At 33.6% G+C, this 22,671-nt stretch overlaps 2 protein-coding genes across 2 annotated transcripts; one reads left to right on the plus strand and one right to left on the minus strand.

Annotated features, from left to right (window-relative positions):
* Nucleotides 1-2,297: 2,297 nt before the first annotated feature.
* On the plus strand, nt 2,298-11,135 carry LOC111692531 (zinc finger protein 142-like). Its single transcript, XM_023456579.1, has 4 exons — nt 2,298-2,308; nt 2,369-2,644; nt 10,022-10,306; nt 10,949-11,135. Exons 1-4 carry the CDS (start codon nt 2,298-2,300, stop codon nt 11,133-11,135), a joined length of 759 nt encoding a protein of 252 aa, XP_023312347.1.
* Nucleotides 11,136-13,451: 2,316 nt separating this feature from the next.
* On the minus strand, nt 13,452-14,322 carry LOC111692532 (zinc finger BED domain-containing protein 4-like). Its single transcript, XM_023456580.1, has one exon. The coding sequence runs from the start codon at nt 14,292-14,294 to the stop codon at nt 13,452-13,454; it is 843 nt and encodes a 280-aa protein (XP_023312348.1). The 5' UTR covers nt 14,295-14,322.
* Nucleotides 14,323-22,671: the final 8,349 nt, after the last annotated feature.

Consider the following 22,671-nt stretch of genomic DNA (forward strand, 5'->3'; position numbering starts at 1 on the left):
AGATTTTTTAATTGAAAAGTTGCGTTACGATGGACTCGGTGAAATTTCTCAACACATTTTCAAAGTACTTGACAAACAAACAAGTTTAACTCAATCTTCCTCGAAAACAGTACGTCCTATGGAATCGCGACTAGCATACCTTGTTTGTATCAATCTTTGGCGTTTTTAAAACGGTTTGAAAATTTAAACAATTTTGACTTTTAACGTACTTTCTTTCTTAATTATAGCCTTAAAGCCGCCAGCATGCACGTCCCTGCTTTTCTTAATATTTTCACGTTTTTCTTACCGTACGGTTCACATTGGCTCGTGCACAATTTTATCTATAACAGTTTTAAATAATTAAGAAAAATTTTCTTAAATGTAACTTTATCACCCTGTATCTCGGAATTGCGACATTAAAACGAAAAATGTTATTTGAATTTTTTTAAGCCTATCTGGGACACCCTGTATACAGGGTGTTTCGCATAAGAACTGACATAGAGCAAGGGAACCCAAAATATGGTAATTTAACGCAACTTACCTTTATACTAAGCTAAGCAATTGAAGCATTTTCAAGGCTTGAATACATAAAGGAGAAGAATTCTTCTATTGGTAAACGTTGGTTATGTTCAACATCTTTTGAAGGTACAAGCCAACAGGAATCTATTTGTATAGAAAGTAGGATTCATAATTCTCATTTATCTTTAAAGGAAGAGAATATGTACCTAAAGCAACTTATAAATGAATTACGGACAAACAATGTGTTACTAAAACAAAAGAAACAGGTATTAGAGGAAAAACTTTCAGATATACAAAAACAACTGAATAAAAAACCAACACAAACAGTAATTCAGATATCAGTGCTAGTAAAAAGGAGAATATTCCCTGATTCTTGAGCTTCTTCAAACACAGCCACAGGAACACAATTATTTTCTTGTATTTTTACCAATTTCAGAACTATTTATTAAATAATTGATAATAAACAACGTACCATAGCAACCAGTAGATATAACAAAACCTACCACGGTTCATTGAGCATCTACAGTAGTAAGAAATATCAAGTCGTGGCAATATTTTTTTTATTAAATTCCAATAATTCTCCACAAATATGATTGTGATGTGATTACGGATAAAGTGTTATATTGCATTGGTGTTATAATTGCCATTTATCCACTAAAGACTATTAAACGCTCGAACTACGTTCTCGCATTTAAACATTCTTGAATGGATAAAATGCTACTTAAAACACTGATACAATAAATAACTATTATCTGTTTCTGACATTTTGTTTACGGATTTATTGTATGATTTTATACATAGCTGTAAAAATTTTATAATATTTAAAGTATAGTTGGCGATGTCGAAAAAAACTTGGAGATGGTTTTTCTTCACCTTTTTGCACTTAATTTTATTAGCGAAAATCAGAAAGCGGAATTAAAAACGGGCACCAGCGTGACTCGATAGCTTTAAAGACTTCCTGTCGAACCATGGAGCTCTGGACATATAGGGGGGAGCGAGCGAATGTACAAAAAAAATAACAATGGACGGGGTATTTAACGGAAAACTAAATTTAAATGAACAAGAACTAAAAAAAAAAAATCAAGAAACCGTAACAATAGCCTTAAATGCTTTTTTTGATAATTAAATTAGGTATTAAAGATCTGAATCGATTCATCATTAAAATTAAAACTATGTTATTAGTACTCTCGTTGATTCAACTATTGTGAAGAGAAACATGATACTCGTCAGATTTTATTTTGCTTAAATTGACGAGTACTCTTATTGAGATATTACTTAATATTAGAATTTTGTTGTGTGTGCCTTTCAAAATTTCTACCTTTTGTCGTAAGGGGTGAGGGGAATGACAATTCAAAATCCCACCAGTAAGTCTGCACCTGGTCGCTGCCAGCTACAGACTTACCTTGCCAAAATGTCACAACACAACTGCTTGATCTGAATTTCTTATTAATAAAATGTCCAGACACGAAATTATTTGTCTTATTTCAAATTTATACATTTTTATTACACTATTTGAACAACATGGAAATTATTTCACTAGATTAAAAACGAAATAATGCCTTGCGAAGTTCATAAACTTATAATTGAATGTGTTTGTGAAAATCTTGGGAAGTTACTATCCTTTTTAATAACACATAATTCAATCAAGTTTAAGAGTGACGGTCATAGGAATGATAGCAAGCACGGAGTTGTTTCCGTACGGTGGTACAAATGTATAATTAATATTCACATCTCATCAACATCAAATGTAAATATGCCCCTTTATTAGAGTAAGTTTTTGGTAAACGCAATATTTCGACATGTGCCACCTGTAACGTCTCAATATTAAAACCTGTTTTTCAAAAATACCCTATATTCGCAATTTTTTCAGCGTCACGCCACTTCAGAGCTCCAATGTTGTAACATTCGAGGAGAGTGACTGTAAAAATGAAGAGGATAGATGTAAACATGAGAATGGATCAGAAGTGAAAACCCAGCAGGAGCGCAAAGAATTGTACAAATGTGATAAATGTATTTACGAAACTGATAGTGAGACCTGTTTTACGGACCACTGTGCGAGACACGAGAACGATTTGGAAGCGTATAAATGTGAGTCCTGTGACTGCGAAACTGAAAATGAGAAATTACTTCCTTTGCAGACTCAAATGTACAAGTGTAAAGACTGCGATTACGAAACTAAATACAAGAGTTACATCAAACGGCACCAACGGAAGCATATAGATCCCTCACAGGTTCAAATGTACAGGTGTAACGACTGCAACTACAAAACTAAATACAAGAGTTACATGAAAAGGCACCAACTGAAGCATAAAGATCCTTCACAGATTCAAATGAACAAGTGTAACGACTGTGATTACGAAAGTAAATACAAGTATGCTCTCAAAAGGCACCAACTGAAACATAAAGATCCTTCACTGGTTCAAATGTACAAGTGTAAAGAGTGCGATTATGAAACTAAATATAAGAGTTACTTCAAATGGCACCAACTGAAGCATAAAGATCCTTCACAGGTTCAAATGAACAGGTGTAAAGACTGCGATTACGAAACTATATACAAGAGTTACATGAAAAATCACCAACTGAAACATAAAGATCCTTCACTGGTTCAAATGTACAAGTGTAAAGAGTGCGATTACCAAACTAAATACAAGCGACACTTCAAACGGCACCAACTGAAGCATAAAGATCCTTCACAGGTTCAAATGAACAGGTGTAGAGACTGCGATTACGAAACTAAATGCAAGAGTTACATGAAAAATCACCAATTGAAACATAAAGATCCTTCGCAGGTTCAAATGTATAGGTGTAACGACTGCAATTACCAAACTGAATTAAAGGGTAATATCAAAATTCACCAACTGAAACATAAAGAGCCTTCGCAGGTTCAAATGTACAGGTGTAACGACTGTGATTACGAAAGTAAATATAAAAATGCTATCAAAAATCACCAACTGAAACATAAAGATCCTTCGCAGGTTCAAATGTACAGGTGTAATGACTGCAATTACGAAACTAAATACAGCAACCATTTTAAGAACCACCAATTGAAGCATAAAGATCCTTCACAGGTTCAGATGTACAGGTGTAACGACTGTGATTACGAAACTAAATACAAGGACGTTATCAAAACGCACCAACTGAAACATAAAGATCCTTCACAAGTTCAAATGTACAAGTGTAATGACTGCAATTTCAAAACTAAATACAGAAACCATATTAAGAACCACCAATTGAAGCATAAAGATCCTTCACAGGTTCAGATGTACAGATGTAACGACTGTGATTACGAAACTATATACAAGTATGCTATCAAAAGCCACCAACTGAAACATAAAGATCTGGTTCAAATGTACAAGTGTAGTGAGTGCAATTACGAAACTAAATACAAAAGTTATATCAAAAAGCACCAACTGAAACATAAGAACTCTTCACAGGTTCAGATGTACAGGTGTAATATCTGCAATTATGAAACTAAATACAGGAGCAGTATCGCTCGTCACATGTCGAAGCATAAAGAGTCTTCATAAATGCAAATGTACCGGTATGCTTTGCTAACAACCGAGCATAAGGAGTCTTTGAGGACAATTCAGTTGATGCATAAAAATTGGTTTGCTGTTGTGAATTGTTACCCTTCATCCGTTGTGCAAAATATTGGTAAAGTGGAGGCATTCAAGTGCGACAAGTATGGATATGGCACCGATACTTTTCCTGTTTTATACAATGTGACGCTTTGCTGATTGACAAAGAGTTTATAATAATATCGGTCAATATTGTAAATCACTCAGTATATACTATTAATAATATAAAAAGGAGTTTTAGGGCCGTAAATGACGAGCATTTATTTAAGGTTAATCTTGGTGTGATTGATTGTAATTACTTGTTAGGTTGTACAGATATAGACAGGGTTTTTGCCAACTTGTATGATAACTGTGAATATGTTTTGAACCAAGTTGCCCCCATAAAAAATGTTAAATGTTATTCAAATGAATTACCTTGGTATGATGATGAAATTAGACGTAAAAGTAGGGCAAGGGATAGTGCATATAAAAAATTTATAAATAATAATACTAATGTAAACTGGAATGACTATAAGGCATTGAGGAATCAGGTTGTTAATCTGTTGAAAACCAAAAATCAACTGTTTTATTATAATAATATTGATGAACACACAAATAATCCATATCATTCCATCCATTTCAATGATAATTTTAGTACAGGTATTCACTTTGATGTCAGTGATCAAACTTACATAACTAGAAGTGATATGGATACTGTTGAACATTTTAATATTTATTTCGTAGATAGTATTAAAGAAGTAATTGATAGCATTGGCAATCAACAATATGAAGTTGATAATGGTAATTATACAGATGCCCGCTGGACTAATTTTAAAACGCTTAATTTTCGAGAATTGGGTAAATTGGTGGGAGAATCGAACAGTAAAGGTTCTACCATGGATGTACTAAACAGTAGAGTTATTAAATCTTCATTTGAAGTAGCGGGGCATGTCCGGCTGCTTCTCATAAATTGCTCTCTTGAATCTGGTATGTTTCCAAGTAATTTGAAAACTAGTACAATTATTCCAATTGAAAAGGTTAGTGGCACCATCAAGTCCTGGGAATTTAGACCTGTTAATACTTTACCAAGTTGCGAAAAACTTTTGGAAATGATGGTATATTAACAACTATATGAATAATGTAAATGAGAATAATTTGCTTTTTACTAATCAATCGGATTTTCGTGCTAAACATTCCTGTGAATCTGCATTACAATCGACGATCACTGAATGGAAAAGGAATTTGGATAGGGGAGATTACACTGTAGCAGTTTTTCTAGATTTAAAAGGATCTTTTGAGACCATAGATAGATCAATGTTACTATTAAAATTTAACAAATTTGGAATAGAAGGAAAGGTATTAGAGTGGTTCGGGGATTATCTGACTGACAGGTGTAAGGTTACTAAAAAAAAGGGACAGTGTGCAAAAACTAATAGCTTTGGTGTGCCCCAAGGTAGTGCCTTGGGACCGTTATTGTTTTTAATGTATATTAATGACATTAAGGATTTCCAGAATGAGGTTTTCTTAAATTTGTTTGCAGACGACACCTTGCTGTCAGTTACCAGTAATTGTTTGGACACAGCTATAAATAGGATGAATTTAGCATTGACTGACATTACTAAATATTTAAAACATAATAAACTTTAATTGAATATCAATAAAACTAAAGCAATGATTATTACAACTTCATTTAAGTACAGAAATATTAATAAAGACTTAATACATTTAAAGATAGATGATAATATAATTAATATTGTGACTGAAATAAAATACTTGGGGTTTATGATTGATAATAATCTTCAATTTAATGCACACTTTTTGTAACGAGCCTTACAAAAATAAAAACGTGGTCAAGTTGGTTCTGAAAATTTGAACGTAGGGCGTAGCGTATAGCAAATGAACTTAAACGTCATCTGTCAAAGCGCTATATCGCCACTATCAATTTGAATATTTTCGTTTTAAAAAGCGTTTGAAATGGTGTTTTCTCAAGAACAAAAAGTGTTTATGATAGAGTCCTACTTTAGAAATGGACGCAAGATTGATGGAATATGGAAGTATTCTATTGAGGAATGTTTCATAGAATTTCAAAATCAATTTCCCGGCGTTGTTGAGTACAAAATTTTTCAAAGTGCAGTTCAGCGTTGTGTTAATGTTTTTCGTGAAACGGGCAGTGTAACAAGAAAAGAAGGAAGCGGCCGACCTAAAAAGCGGACTGAAGAATTAAAAGAAAATGTCCAACAAATAATGGAAAATGCGCCAAGAACTTCTGTACGTGTTTTATCACAAATGGTGGGAGTATCAGTCGGTACCTGCCACACAGTGTTAAAAAAAGATTTGCGTTTGTTCTCCTATCGTTTAACTTGTCAGCAAGAACTTCATGAAGTTGATTTTCCGCGACGGGCTGTATTTTGTGAATGGTTTTTAAACAACTACGGTGAACTTCATAATATCACCTTTTTTTCTGATGAAGCCTGGTTTCATTTAAGTGGTTAAATAAACTCACAGAATATGAGAATGTGGTCTTCTGAAAAAACAGATAACTTTTTTGTCGAGGGCCCTCTACATGCTCAAAAAATTGGAGTTTGGTGTGCTCTCAATCGAAGGAGGATTTATGGACCTATTTTTTTTAATGGTACTCTTACTGCGCAAAGGTATAGAGAAGAAATTATCGCTCCTTTTGTTAACCAGCTGGAAGAAAACGAAATTACAAACTTTTACTTTCAACAAGATGGCGCAAGGGCACATACGGCAGGCGAAACGATGAATATGTTGAGGGAAGTTTTCCAAAATCGACTAATAAGTCTCAATGCTGAACATGAATTTCCACCGAGGTCATGTGATATTACGCCGTGTGATTTCTTTTTGTGGCCTTACCTTAAAAACACTATTTTTGAACTGCCTTTTCCTGATTTAAACCATCTGCAGGCTCGACTTATAGACAAGATTCGTGAAATTAACAATACCCCGAGCATCTTAGAAAATGTCTTTAATTCTTTGAGGAACAGGTGTGAAAAGTGCTTGGAACAAGGAGGGGGACACTTTCAGCAGCTGCTTTAATTTATTGGTATAACAAAGAGGGGGACACTTTCAGCAGGTCCTTTAATTGTTTGTTATTGTTATCACGATTATTCTTTAAAATAAAGTTATATAGTCATTAACGTTATTGAAACTGACAGCTGCTATACAGCTCGTTGAGAAATGAGGTTAAGTTGGTCGCTATAAGCTACTCCCTACGTCCAATGTGTCAGAGCCAACTTCGACCACGTTTTTATTTGAATGCTCGTTATATTCAAAGGAAAATAATTAAGAAGTTACTCTTTTCCTCAAGGGTATCCCAGCATCTTTCTATGGCATCAAGAATAACTGTGTATAATACAATAATCCAGCCACATTTTGATTACTGTGCTAGTTTGTTGTATTCATTAGATCTCAATAAAATTGGAGCTCTACAAAAATTACAAAACAGAGGAATGAGAATTATTATCAGATGTAGCAGACATACCCCTATACGAGTTATGTTGTCATCTCTGCAGAGGATCTGTGTTAGGAATAGATTGCTGTTTATGGCTATGATATATGTTTTTAAAATAATTAATGGCTTGGTCCCTCGTTACCTTCAGAGGTATATAGTTTATGCGAATGAGGTTCATCAGTATAATATACGATTTAATAATAATTTGTATATACCAAGGCATGCCTTAAGTCTGACCAGAAATACGTTATATAAAGGTCTTGGATGATATGAAATGAATGAAATGATAAATGATGTCATTAATGTTGTGTCGTTGAGGGAATTTAAAAAGAAAATGTTAGAGTACGTTAAGTCGATATATTAGTAATGTAAGTTTGTTTTCACCCTGTTCTCCGGTATAATTTTTAGCTAGTTTTTAATGTAGCTTATTTAGTTTAATTTTATATTGCATTATAAAAAGTTATATGGAGTCAAATTTGGTGACAACAAAAAAAAATTTTTTGTATATTAGGATGTTTCCTATTTTCAAATAAAGATTATTATTACAATTTCGCCAAGTTATATGTTAAACGTGTACATTAATTTGAAACAGAGATATTGTTTACTCTGTAGAACGTGTAATTAATAGAAAAGTATAATGTAAAATAAATATACATGATTTTTATAATAGAGAGTTGTTGAATCCATTGTCACATTTGTGGGTTGGGAGATCGACTATACAGGACGCCGCAATTTTAATCTCTCAGACAATAGGAGCGGATAGAACAACCAAGAATGATGGTACTTTGTTTCATAAACGAAATGTCAACCATTTTCGAAATAGTACAGATATTTTTTATTAAAGTTAGTGTAGGTACGTTACATTGGGTCAAGTTTCTAAATGGCGTCCCAAAAGTACGGCAGGCAGTGATTTACTTTATTCAGCGGTGGGTTAAGTGCAGTGGCAATAGGGTCATATTTTCTTTTTAATTACAAAAATACAACAAAAAGCATTAATTACTTTGAGAGGAAGAATGGATTAAATATTCAGTCATAGGTGGCTCATGTCATTTGTTTAAAATAAGTGGCATCTGCTTATTTTTCGATAAATAATTGATTATATGATTAGAAATGGAATACTGCTATTTTAAACCAACAAATATGTATTCTAAACTGCAACAAAAATATAAACAAATAAATTATAAATAAAAAAATACCTAATAATGTTACATTTAGCCAGTGGCGGCTTGCGACATTGAGAATAGGTGAAGCATATTCATTGATTGATTAAAAAGAAGAAACAAGCGCCGCACTATGTATCATTTTTTTTTGTTTGTACAAAAATCAAATATCTTGACTCAGAGAGTAGATAAAAATATGAGCCTGGTTGCAAATGAAAGCTGAATGGATGTAGAATATGGAAAAAATATGAGTGAGACGATTTTTTTTCTATATGACCTTCGAATGACTAGGCAAAGTCTATGCAACCCAAAAATTTNTTAGGGAGGTCTAACTGTTTTATTTTAAGAGATAGATAAAACTTATTTTAATAAAATTTCATGGCAAAAATTGATATCTTTCACCTGGTGTAAACAGATTTTTAAAATATTGTATGTAATTTGCATTTACGTGGGCAAAAATAAAATTGTCATCGGAGCAGGTTGTGGCTACAAAATTGCACAGTTGCTTGTTTTTCCTCTAACGAAATTTTTTAACTTCCGGCAGAAATCACAATTTTCTTGGAACGAAAAGAATAGATGTCACTTAGTTACAAAATAATTAGGGCTTATGTAAGCAGATTGCAAGAAGAAAGCCAGTTTGGCTTGATTTGTACACAAGTATTAAATCATTCTTACAGAAAATTAATTTTTACCCTATTTTAAAGGTATTATTTAAAATCTTCATCAGGACTGTAAATAATAATGAAGAGATTAAGTATATATACGAGATATAATTTCAAAACAAGAAAATTGTTAAAAAAGTTCCCATATTTCAAGAAACGAATGCTTATTTTACGTTAATTGAATTGTTAACTAAGCCTACACAAAAAAAAGATAAGAGTAGAAATATATTTCAAAAATCACTGTCATTGAAGGAAAATAATTCATTGTAACGAACTTAATTAATTTAGTCAGACGCTAATCTCCGATAAACGAGTATCTTTTGCTATGATTCCAATGTATTATTTTAATTATTAATTATTTCACTAGAATAAAAATGAAATAATGCCTTGCGGAGTTTATAAACTTATAATTGAATATTTGTTTGTGAAAATGTTTGAAAGTTACTATCCTTTTTAATAACACATAGTGATAGGAATGATAGCAAGCACTCAGTTGTTTCCGTACGGTGGTACAAATGTATACAATAATCACATCTCATTAACTTCGAATGTAAATATGCCCCTTTATTAGAATAATTTTTGTGAAACACAATATTTTGGCATGTGTCACCTGTAACCTCTTAAAATTAAAACCCGATTTTCAAAAATACCCTGTATCTGCAATTTTTTCAGCGACACGCCACTTCAGAGCTCCAATATTGTACCATTCGAGGAAAGTGACTGTAAAGATAAAGAAGAGGATGGACGTAAACATGAGAATGCATCAAAAGTGAAAACCAAGCTGGAGCTCAAAGTATTGTACAAATGTGATGACTGTAATTACGAAACTGAAAGTGAGAGCAGTTTCACGGTACACTGTGCGAGACACGAGAATGATTTAGAAGCTTATAAATGTGAGTACGAAACTGAAAATGAGAAATTACTTCAGAGGCACCTGTTGAGGCATAAAGATCCTTTGCAAGATTTCGAAACTAAATACAAAAGTAATATCAAAAATCACAAACTGAAACATAAAGATCCATCGCAGGTTCAAATGTACAGGTGTAAAGACTGCGATTTCGAAACTAAATACAAAGGTAATATCAAAAATCATAAACTGAAACATAAAGATCCATCGCAGGTTCAAATGTACAGGTGTAAAGACTGCGATTTCGAAACTAAATACAAATGTTATATCAAAGATCACAAACTGAAACATAAAGATCCATCGCAGGTTCAAATGTACAGGTGTAACGAATGCGATTTCCAAACCAAATACAAAAGTAATATCAAAAATCACAAACTGAAACATAAAGATCCATCGCAGGTTCAAATGTACAAGTGTAACGACTGCAATTACAAAACTAAATTAAAGGGTAATATCAAAAATCACCAACTGAAACATAACGAGCCTTCGCAGGTTCAAATGTACAAGTGTAACGATTGTAATTACGAAACTGAATTAAAGAGTAATATCAAAAAGCACCAACTGAAACATAAACATCCTTCGCAGGTTCAAATATACAGGTGTAATGATTGCAGTTATGAAAGTAAATACAAGTATGCTGTCAAAAAGCATCAACTGAAACATAAAGAGCCCTCTCAGGTTCAAATGTACAGGTGTAACGACTGCGATTTCGAAAGTAAATACAAGAGTTATATCAAAGTGCACGAACTGAAGCATAAGGATCCTTCGCAAGTTCAAATGTACAAGTGTAACAACTGTGATTATGAAAGTAAATACAAGAATGCTATCAAACGGCATCAACTGCAACATAAAAAGCCCTTCGTGCTGCAAGACTCGTAAAGACTATTAAAAATGTTCATAGCGACGTTCAAATATGCTATGCTTGCTCTGTACTTTGTAACAAAGTTACAAAGTATCGAATCACTGGGAAAGAACCCCGCACAAAACATATGGAAATTGAACACCGGCAATTTTTATGAAACTTCGTATTTTGATAGTCCTCATCATGCTGATCAAAAGTCTCAATGAGCACGAAGCCCTACAATCCCCCCAAAACCACCCCCAAAAATCAGGGTAATGAACTTGACAGATTACAGGTCAATTGGCTTACCGTAATATTTCACTACCGTAGTAGAACCTACAGACACCTATACCATAACTAGACTTGGACTATCAATGGGCACCAAGCACTACAACCCCCACCAACCCCCCAAAACCACCCCCACAGGTCAGGGGATACACTTGACATATTATCAGTCAATGAAACTACCGAAATATTTTACTACTGCAGTCGAACGTACAGCAAACAGCAAAAAATCTTATGGTAGGTTTTGGTACTTTTTGTGGGTTAAAGGGTATTAAACAATAAGATGGGTGTAGGATGGAATTCAAGATTGAACGGTTTTATACGCCGTAAGCAGGGAAAAGTCATGTCAGGCTTCGATAAGAACTGGGGTTGGTCCGACCCCAACCGTGGGATTTGGGGGTGATTTTGGAGGGTTGGAAGGGGTTGTAGGGCTCGGTGCCTATTGATAGTCTAGTCCCCTGACCTTTGGGGGTGGTTTTGGAAGGTTGGAAGGGGTTGTAGGGCTCGGTGCCCATTGATAGTCTCAAGCCTAGTTATGGTATAGGTATATGTAGGTTCGATTACAATAGTGAAATATTACGGTAAGCCAATTAACCTGTAATCTGTCAAATTCATTACCCTGATCTTTGGGGGTGGTTTGGGGGGTTGAAAGGGGTTGTAGGGCTTGGTGCCCATTGAGACTTTTGATGAGTTTGACGAGGATTAGCAAAATACGAAGTTTCATAAAAATTGACCGATGTTCAATGTCCATATGTTTTGTGCGGGGTTCTTTAACAAGTATTAATTGAAATAAAATTAATTTCTCGTTTTTTCTTAGAATTAATTTACCCATTACATAAGAAATTTTGCAGTAAATTTCAAGCAAAGTCCTCCTTTTAATTATGTAATTTTACTGTATTAGTGTGTAAGATTGCAAGTTTGCTAGAATGTTTCATATCAATATTGATTGACTGTAATCGACTGATAAATACAAAGCAGTACTTAAAAGTTTGCACATAACAAGTGTTAACTCACTTAATTGTGTTTCTTCATTTCCTTTATCTTTTTATATTGTAATTTCTGTGAAATGTAATGTAGGATAGTTTAATATTTACTTTAATTTAAGTGAATTTAAGTAATATAGTAATTGCAGTGAAAGGAAATAATTAATTTTGAACAAAATTCTGCCCCTATCAGTAATAATAATTTTTGTAATAAATTTGCTGTAATTTCTAACTATTTCAACATTGAATAAATGGGCAATAAAAGTGTTTAATTTTTTTAATGGGTGTGCGTTAATGTTCGTAAAAGTCCACAAGCCGAACTAAGTGCAACTAAAAATTTACAGATTCATTTAAAGCCGTTTACCTTGAAAATTTGAAAATTTTCGCCTGCGGCGTTTTTTCTTTCATTTTAGTAAATCAATTGATAGCTTAACTTGTGGCTTCACCTATCCTCAATGTCACGAACCGAATGAATTGCGAGAGAGCGCGAGTGCACAGGACCGGTTCACTGGAATCGGTACGAAGGTCAGCGCAGTGTTGTTTCGCCCATCGCCCATCTTTATTCCTAACCACTAGAGATGAGCTTACCGATGATTTTGCGATCACCGATAATAATATATCAGCGACTCACAAATAACAGTGATTTTTACCGGCGAAAATCACTGGTTTTGATCGAGCTGGATCATCTCCGTGGTATTGGTCGGGTGTGTCGGGTCGCTGTTTCACTGATTCGCCGGTGGGAGAAAATATTAATTGTTCTAACTTGCAATGTTTATTGAGTAATATGTAATAATAACATTAAAATATCAGATTCTATTGGTTGATAGTTTATATTTTGTCGCATATTTTTAAATTGGAGACCGGTATTTAAATAATTTAAAACAATTTATTTTACTATATCATATATTTTAATTATAAAAATAAATAAATACAATGCTTTTAACGGAAATAAATATATAAAAAATAAAAAACAAATAGACATTTATAACAAAATTAAATTAGATAGGATATCTAACAAATAATAAACTCGTAAAAAGGAAACAAAACATGAATATTAAAATATGTCGTTAGGTAGGTACCTAAAACTTAAGTGTTCATATTTAAAAATAAAATTTTATCTACTTTATTGCCACTTAGTCTATTTCGGCGATCTGAAATTACCAATCCAGCTTTAGAAAAAATACGCTCACATGGTACCGAGGTAGCGACGATACTGAGTTTTTCTTGAGCGACAATACTTAAATATGGGTAACTGTATTTATGTTCTCGCCACCAGTCAAGAGGATTATCGTTTCGGGGTAGCAAATCCTCTTCCATATATCGCTGAACTTCCATCAGGGCCCTAGACGTTGCAGTTCCTTTCGGTTTTACGGTAGCTGTTGATTTTTCTAGGGAACTCCAAATTGATAATTCGTCATCTTCATCTACACGAGAGTCTTCAGTATTTGGCACTTTTTCGACTTGGTCACCAGTTGGTTTTGCTTTTAATGAAACATGATGTGCCACGGCGGCCGTAACTATTTTTTTGGCAGTTTCTGCACATATTTCATCTTTAAAAGCATACGCTTTAAATCGGGGGTCTAAATATGTGCTAACTGCAAATGTTTTACTTCTTTCTAAATTACCAAGTCGATCGTCTAACCCTTTTATAATGGAAATAACTACTTTCATAGCACTTTCCTGGATATTATTTTTATTTTTTAAATTCATATAAACACTGTAAACTCCATTTGTTAAAGGAATTACCATTGATCCTGTTATATATTGATCCCCACTGATCGTTTTTGTTGCATTTTCCAGCGGCTTTAGTACTCTACACAAATCCTTAGCCACCTGCCAGTCGAGTGCACTTAAATGTGGAAGATCCTTTTCAATTAGGGCCACTGTACTTTTTACCGTATCTTCCAATTGTACAAATCTTTCCAACATATAGTATGTAGAATTCCATCGTGTTTGGATATCTTGTATTAATTTTAATGGTGGCTGGTCTGGAGTATGACATTTTTGATATGTTAAAAGTTTTTCGGTTGCCTGAGGACTTCGTCTAAAATACGCCGCAATAGTTTTAAATTTATCAATGAGACATTTTATTTCTTGAATTTTTAGACTATCTTGGGCTATTAAATTGATTGTGTGGGCTAGACATCCAAAATGTTTCCACTGCAAAGGAGGCTCAGAAAGGGCTTTCTTTATATTTGCTGCATTATCTGAAACAGCTAATATAATCTTTTCTTTTATTTCCCATTTATCAGCAATATTATTAAGCGATTCTGCTAAATTAGCAGATGTATGCGATCCTGATAAAACAGCGCATTCAAGTAAAATAGATTTTAAATTAAAATTTTCATTGAGAAAATGAATAGTTACTGCCATATAATTTTCTGTCGACAACGATGTCCAGGTATCCGTAGTTAAACATACCCTCCTTGCTGTTTTTACCAATTCCTGTGTATCGTTTAAGCATGTTTCATAGGCTGCGGGCAACATTGTTTTCGAAACATAATGCCTACTTGGTAACTGATATGCTGGGTTTAAAGCGTTAATAAATTCCCGAAATCCTTGATCCTCCACTACTTTAAATGGTTGCAAATCTTTTGTAAATAACTTTAAAAGTTTCTCATTAATATATTTTTGTGATTGCAAATTAATTTTTCGGGGGATGTAGGATGAGAGTGTTGTCTGATTTGTCCTTCTGATAACAGCGCTTTTGGAATCGAAGTTTTGTTTTAAAGTTCCAGGGTTAGAAACAACTTTTGGCGTCAAGTTTCCGTTATCGATAGCTGTTGATGGACCGGGCTCGTTAACAATTTCAATTATATTTGGCTCATAAGCCCGTATCTCGCGAGTTAAATTAACTGTGGGGTGATTTGTAGTCATATGTTTTTTTAAATTAGAATTTGTTGTCCTATATGATAATTTCTTTTTACAAATATTGCAGGACGCTTTGTGGTCTTCCTCCGGGACGGGTGTGAAAAAATTCCATAAACTACTTTTATTTTGACGCCCCGACATCTTTTGTTTCTTTACCAGTCTATATATATAAATATATAAATAAAAAACATAATACAGTTACACTCACTTACCGGTAAATTTAATTATAAAATATTCTTAACTTAAAGTTTTAAAATTTAACGTTAACCAAATCGTAAAATGTAAATACTAAACTCTAAAATTGCTGCAATCTGCAAAACAAGACTGTATTAAACAAAACTTTTGTCGTATACCGCTAGATGACGCGAACACGATCGCTATCGGGAAGGAAATACATTTCTTGTTTAGGGGGACCCAGTGAAAAACATTGCCAACCACGGACCACAGGCGAAGGCAATCGGCATGATTCGCAACATCGCCGGTCAACAATCACTGAAATGAAATAGCAAGCACAAATCGCAAATACCCGACGTAGTCACTGCAAACCGGTTATTTTAAAATTGCAGTAACCGGGAATACCGGTGATTTTGAAATCACCGGTTCTAATTCACCGGTGTCGAAATATTGCTCATCTCTACTAACCACAGTATACTATTTGATTAGTATACTGTGTTCTGTGTTCCTAACCAACCACAGTCCCCAACTGTGCTGATAGTCGTAAGAAGCCAAGAAGGTTAGAAGTGAAGATTTATATTTTTGTTTTTTATATCCGTGTTCTTTTTTATACGTAAAAGAAGATTGTTGCTGACTAATGAGTGAAGTTAAGGAAACTTCGTGTAGGCTTTGCCTTAAAAATATAACCGATGAAAGTTTCGAAGCGGTAGACAACATTATCAGAGAAATGTTAGATATTCTTTTGCTGAAATTGGTGAGTCATTGAAATATAATTAGATTTGATCCTAAAGTATCAAGTGTAAAGCAGCTTTTAGTATTTAACTTTTATTTTTCACTACACTTATCCTCTTTCTATTTAAAGTTGCATATTTTTCAGAAATTTGATAACGAGAGCAACGGGGTTATATGTAACGTTTGCAGAAGAAAGTTAAGTAAGGCATCAGAATTCAAGTCAACATGTCTGAATACTGATAAGACAATTGTGCTTTATGTGGATAACGAAACAATGTTACAGCTCGACCTAAGAGAAGTGTACATGCAGGAAAAGAAAAGCGAGTTAGTTGATATTTCTTGTAGTCAGAAAATATGTCGATTGTGTATGCACCCAGTAGAAACTGAGTTTAGGTGCATATGTGAAGTGGAACTTGACGCCATTGAGAAATTGGCTCCTGAAATGGTATGAAAAATATTTATTTTCCTCATATTTTGTAATTTAACAAAACTGCTTTGTAGAATATAAATATAGTAAAAAATCCCGTTGTTTGCAAGCAATGCTTCGATTCTCTGTGTACTCACAACAGTTTCTTAAAAGATTGCTCAGAGCTAGAAGAAAAAATTAAAAGTATTTTTGATAGTTCAGCCACAGGAAGTCAAATAGATACGTCTGCACTTGATTTATTGGTTAAAACTGAAAACCTGGACAAGGAATTCGATATTAACGAGATTGAAATGTCGATCAAAGCTGAATATGTGGACATAAAATCGGAAGATGAAGAAAGGAAGTAAGAGAAGACTATTTTAATATTAATTTAAAAAATAGCACCAAGTGGTATATGATAAAATTTGTATCATCTGACGTTAAATTAACAAATTATGAGTTTATGTCAGTAATAAATGGTATCATATAAATTTTTAAACAATCGTTAAGAGTTAGGTTTAACAAATTATTGGAAAAAATGTAAGATCATTATAAAACAATCAGTATGGCTTTACATCAGGTATTGGTACAACGAATGCTATACTGAATTTCATTCATTCACTAAATTTTTTTAACTTTGGACAGAAATCGCAATTTTCTTGAAACAAAAAGGATAGGTCTTACTGAGTTACAAAATAATTAGTGCTTACGTAAGCAGATTACAAGAAGAATACCAGGTTGGCCTGGTTTGTTAATTTTTAAGCTATTTTAAAGGTATTATTTAAAATCCTCAACAAAACTGTAAATAATAATAATGTAGACGAAGAACATAATTTTGAAACAAAAAAATTGTGAAAAATGTTCCGATATTTCAAGAAATAAATTCTGATTATGTTAATTGAATTATTAAATAAGCCTACACAAAAAAGTAAGAGTAGAAATATATTTCAAAATTCAGTCAGGTACTAATCTGTGATAAACGAATATCTTTCTTTATGTTTACAATGTATGAGCCTAATTTTGTATTTAATCAAGTAAGGACATACTGGATAAATGGTGACGAAATAATAATCATAATTTAGGTGACGGTTAGATAAAAAAAGTGACAGTTCATAATAAAATGTAAATTTTGATAAAATGTCAGTTTAAATTAATAAAATGTATCCATAAAATAATGAAATTTAGCAAAAGAAAAATAAAATGGCATGGAAAATGTTAAATTAGAAATGTATAAACATGCAAGTTTTGAAAAATGAGGTTCTAAATGAGCAAATGTATTCTACTTAACTCCAGGAACACTCTCTCTATTGCACACAATGATCCATACTCTAGAAAAAATTTGCAGGTATTTTCAATTCACCGCTTTTCCGGAGGTCTACTTCCGATAGTTGCTGTGGTCTATACACAGGTCAGCTCTCTGTCACTTTAAAGAACTACGTAGTGACTCCTCTAGAATATTCTGAAGTATTAACACAAACCAACGACTTTGAAATTTTGACTTTTGTCCAGCTTTTTCAGAATTCCGACCACTGTGTGCTGGTACAAATGTATAATTAATAACCACATCTCATCAACTTCGAATGTAAATATGCCCGTTTATTAGAGTAATTTTTTTTAAAGACAATATTTTGATATGTGTCACCTGTAACCTCTTAAAATTAAAACCCGATTTTCAAAAATATCCTGTATTTGCAATTTTTTTCAGGGACACGCCACTTCATATCTCCAATGTTGTACCATTCGAGGAGAGTGACTGTAAAGATGAAGTAGAGGATGCATGTAAACACGAAAATGGATCAGAAGTGAAAACCAAGCAGGAGCGCAAAGTATTGTACAAATGTGATAAATGTATTTACGAAACTGAAAGTGAGACCTGTTTTACGGCACACTGTGCGAGATGCGAGAACGATTCGGAAGTATATAAATGTGAATCGTGTGAGTATGAAACTAAAAATAAGCAATTACTTCAGAGGCACCTGTTGAGACATAAAGACCCTTTGCAGAATTGTAAAGACTACGATTACGAAGCTAAATACAAGAGTGATATCAAACAGCAGCAACTAAACCATAAAGGCCCGTCACAGGTTCAAATGTACAAGTGTAACGACTGCAATTACCAAACTGAATTAAAGAGTAGTATCAAAATTCACCAACTGAAACATAAAGAGCCTTCGCAGGTTCAAATGTACAGGTGTAACGACTGTGATTACGAAAGTAAATACAAGAATGCTATCAAAAGGCACCAACTGAAACATAAAGATCCTCCGCAGGTTCAAATGTACAGGTGTAAAGACTGCGATTACGAAACTAAATACGAGAGGTACATCAAAAGTCACCAACTGAAACATAAAGATCCTTCGCATGTTCAAATGTACAGGTGCAACGACTGTGATTACGAAAGTAAATACAAAAATGCTATCAAAAGTCACCAACTGAAACATAAAGATAATTCACTGGTTCAAATGTACAAGTGTAACGTCTGCAATTACGAAACTAAATACAAGCGTGCTGTCAAAAATCACCAACTGAAACATAAAGATCCTTCGCAGGTTCAAATGTACAGGTGTAACGACTGCAATTACCAAACTGAATTAAAGAGTAGTATCAAAATTCACCAACTGAAACATAAAGAGCCTTCGCAGGTTCAAATGTACAGGTGTAACGACTGTGATTACGAAAATAAATACATGTATGCCGTCAAAAATCACCAGTTGAAACATAAAGATCCTTCGCAGGTTCAAATGTACAGGTGTAATGACTGCGATTACGAAACTAAATACAAGAGTTACTTCAAAAAGCACCAACTGAAGCATAAAGATCCTTCACAGGTTCAAATGTACAGGTGTAAAGACTGCGATTACGAAACTAAATATAAAAGGTACATCAAAAGTCACCAACTGAAACATAAAGATCCTTCACGGGTTCGAAAGTACAGATGTGATGACTGCGATTATGAAACTAAATACAGGAGCGGTATCAAACGTCACATGTTGAAGCATAAAGAATTTTCGTAAATGCAAATGTACCAGTATCCTTTGTTTACAACTGAACTTAAGGAGTCTTTGAGGAGACCTCAACTGATGCTAAAAAATGGTTTGCAGGTGTGAACTAATACCCTTCATTCGTTGTGCAAAATATTGATAAATTAAGAGCGACAGGTGTGGTTATGACACCGATACTTTTCCCGTTTTTTACAATATGATGGTCTGCTGATTGACAAAAGGTTCAAAACTTTGCCAAGTTATGTTACCTGTACATTAATTTTAAACAGCGATCTTGTCAACTGTGTAGAACATGTAATTAATTGATAGGTCTAATGTAAAATAAATATACATGATATTTATAATAGAAAGCTGTTGACTTAATTATATCACATTTGTGCGTTGGGAGATCAACTATTAGGGGCGTCTCAGTTCTATTTTGTACGTATTTGTACTTTTGTTTGTTGTAACATGTTTTAAAATGTCTATCATTTTCGAAATAGTAGAGATATTTGAATTAAAGTTGGTGTACCTACGTTACGTTGGGCCGAGTTTCTAAATGGTGTCCCAAAAACAACACAAGATTTGAATCGTGCACCATTTTCATTAGTGATGGGCACTATCGAATCAATTCTACCATCGAATAATTACTAAACGAATAGTATTGACTATCGAATAAAATCATTCATTACTACTTTTAATCGCTGTTGCTTAGACAACTGCGAATGCGTGCTTTCTGACCGACTGATACATATTTAAAAGTAGCATACTGATTTTACATCATAATCGATTTAAAAATTAATATGAGGCGCTCAGGGAAATGTCAGCAGTGTGGGAGTTTTTTTACAAAAGACTCGGAGACTTCAATAGCATACTTTCAAATGTTATATGTTTATGTTATCTATTTATAATTATTAAACTTTCAGATATTTGAGGAGGTACATCGGGTTTACTAAAATGCGCAGATGTACTTGAAATTTATATAGCGTATTAGCCAGTGCTCCCTTTCTCTGTGCGTCATATTTTGTTTGAATTTTTTTTTAATCTAGATTTTGAGATTGTTGAAAGTTGTTCATTTTAACATAGGTTTATATGGCGAAGATGGACGGTGCGGCTCCTTTTTTGCCCANTCACCAACTGAAACATAAAGATCCTTCGCAGGTTCAAATGTACAGGTGTAACGACTGCAATTACCAAACTGAATTAAAGAGTAGTATCAAAATTCACCAACTGAAACATAAAGAGCCTTCGCAGGTTCAAATGTACAGGTGTAACGACTGTGATTACGAAAATAAATACATGTATGCCGTCAAAAATCACCAGTTGAAACATAAAGATCCTTCGCAGGTTCAAATGTACAGGTGTAATGACTGCGATTACGAAACTAAATACAAGAGTTACTTCAAAAAGCACCAACTGAAGCATAAAGATCCTTCACAGGTTCAAATGTACAGGTGTAAAGACTGCGATTACGAAACTAAATATAAAAGGTACATCAAAAGTCACCAACTGAAACATAAAGATCCTTCACGGGTTCGAAAGTACAGATGTGATGACTGCGATTATGAAACTAAATACAGGAGCGGTATCAAACGTCACATGTTGAAGCATAAAGAATTTTCGTAAATGCAAATGTACCAGTATCCTTTGTTTACAACTGAACTTAAGGAGTCTTTGAGGAGACCTCAACTGATGCTAAAAAATGGTTTGCAGGTGTGAACTAATACCCTTCATTCGTTGTGCAAAATATTGATAAATTAAGAGCGACAGGTGTGGTTATGACACCGATACTTTTCCCGTTTTTTACAATATGATGGTCTGCTGATTGACAAAAGGTTCAAAACTTTGCCAAGTTATGTTACCTGTACATTAATTTTAAACAGCAATCTTGTCAACTGTGTAGAACATGTAATTAATTGATAGGTCTAATGTAAAATAAATATACATGATATTTATAATAGAAAGCTGTTGACTTAATTATATCACATTTGTGCGTTGGGAGATCAACTATTAGGGGCGTCTCAGTTCTATTTTGTACGTATTTGTACTTTTGTTTGTTGTAACATGTTTTAAAATGTCAACCATTTTCGAAATAGTAGAGATATTTGAATTAAAGTTGGTATACATTACATCGGGTCGTGTTTCTAAAAGGTGTCCCAAATGTAATGCAAGATTTGAATTGTGCGCCATTTTCATTAATGATGGGCACTATCGAATCAATTCTTCTATCGAATAATTACTAAACGAATAGTATTGACTATCGAATAAAATCATTCATTACTACTTTCAACCGCTGTTGCTTCGACAACTGCGAATGCCTGCTTTCTGACTTCAACTGATATCGAGCGCTATCGATCGTTGCCTGCAAGTGAATGCAGAGCTGTTATAACCATCATCGCCGTCCTTAATGAAATTAAATATTCAAAAATTACAGTTGGTAATTCGGCGTTTTTTGACTGGTTTACCCTTACATAGTCGAAATTTTTATTTGTTTGTAGTAATTAAATAGTACATATTTAAAAGTAGCATACTGATTTTACATCATAATCGATTTAAAAATTAATATGAGGCGCTCAGGGAAATGTCAGCAGTGTGGGAGTTTTTTTACAAAAGACTCGGAGACTTCAATAGCATACTTTCAAATGTTATATGTTTATGTTATCTATTTATAATTATTAAACTTTCAGATATTTGAGGAGGTACATCGGGTTTACTAAAATGCGCAGATGTACTTGAAATTTATATAGCGTATTAGCCAGTGCTCCCTTTCTCTGTGCGTCATATTTTGTTTGAATTTTTTTTTAATCTAGATTTTGAGATTGTTGAAAGTTGTTCATTTTAACATAGGTTTATATGGCGAAGATGGACGGTGCGGCTCCTTTTTTGCCCATAACTGAGAAAAAAATGTAGAAATTGTGAAACAAAACTTTTCCATAGATANTTGAGATTGTTGAAAGTTGTTCATTTTAACATAGGTTTATATGGCGAAGATGGACGGTGCGGCTCCTTTTTTGCCCATAACAGAAAAAAATAGAAATTGTGAAACAATACTTTTCCATAGATAGTACACAGTATTATCTTATTTTTTATGTAAAACTAATGTAAGTTTTGAACACAGTACAGCTGTATTAATTAGAAACAG

Source organism: Anoplophora glabripennis, unplaced genomic scaffold (assembly GCF_000390285.2).
Source record: "Anoplophora glabripennis isolate ALB-LARVAE unplaced genomic scaffold, Agla_2.0 scaffold829, whole genome shotgun sequence".
In the NCBI taxonomy this organism is placed as follows: domain Eukaryota; kingdom Metazoa; phylum Arthropoda; class Insecta; order Coleoptera; family Cerambycidae; genus Anoplophora; species Anoplophora glabripennis.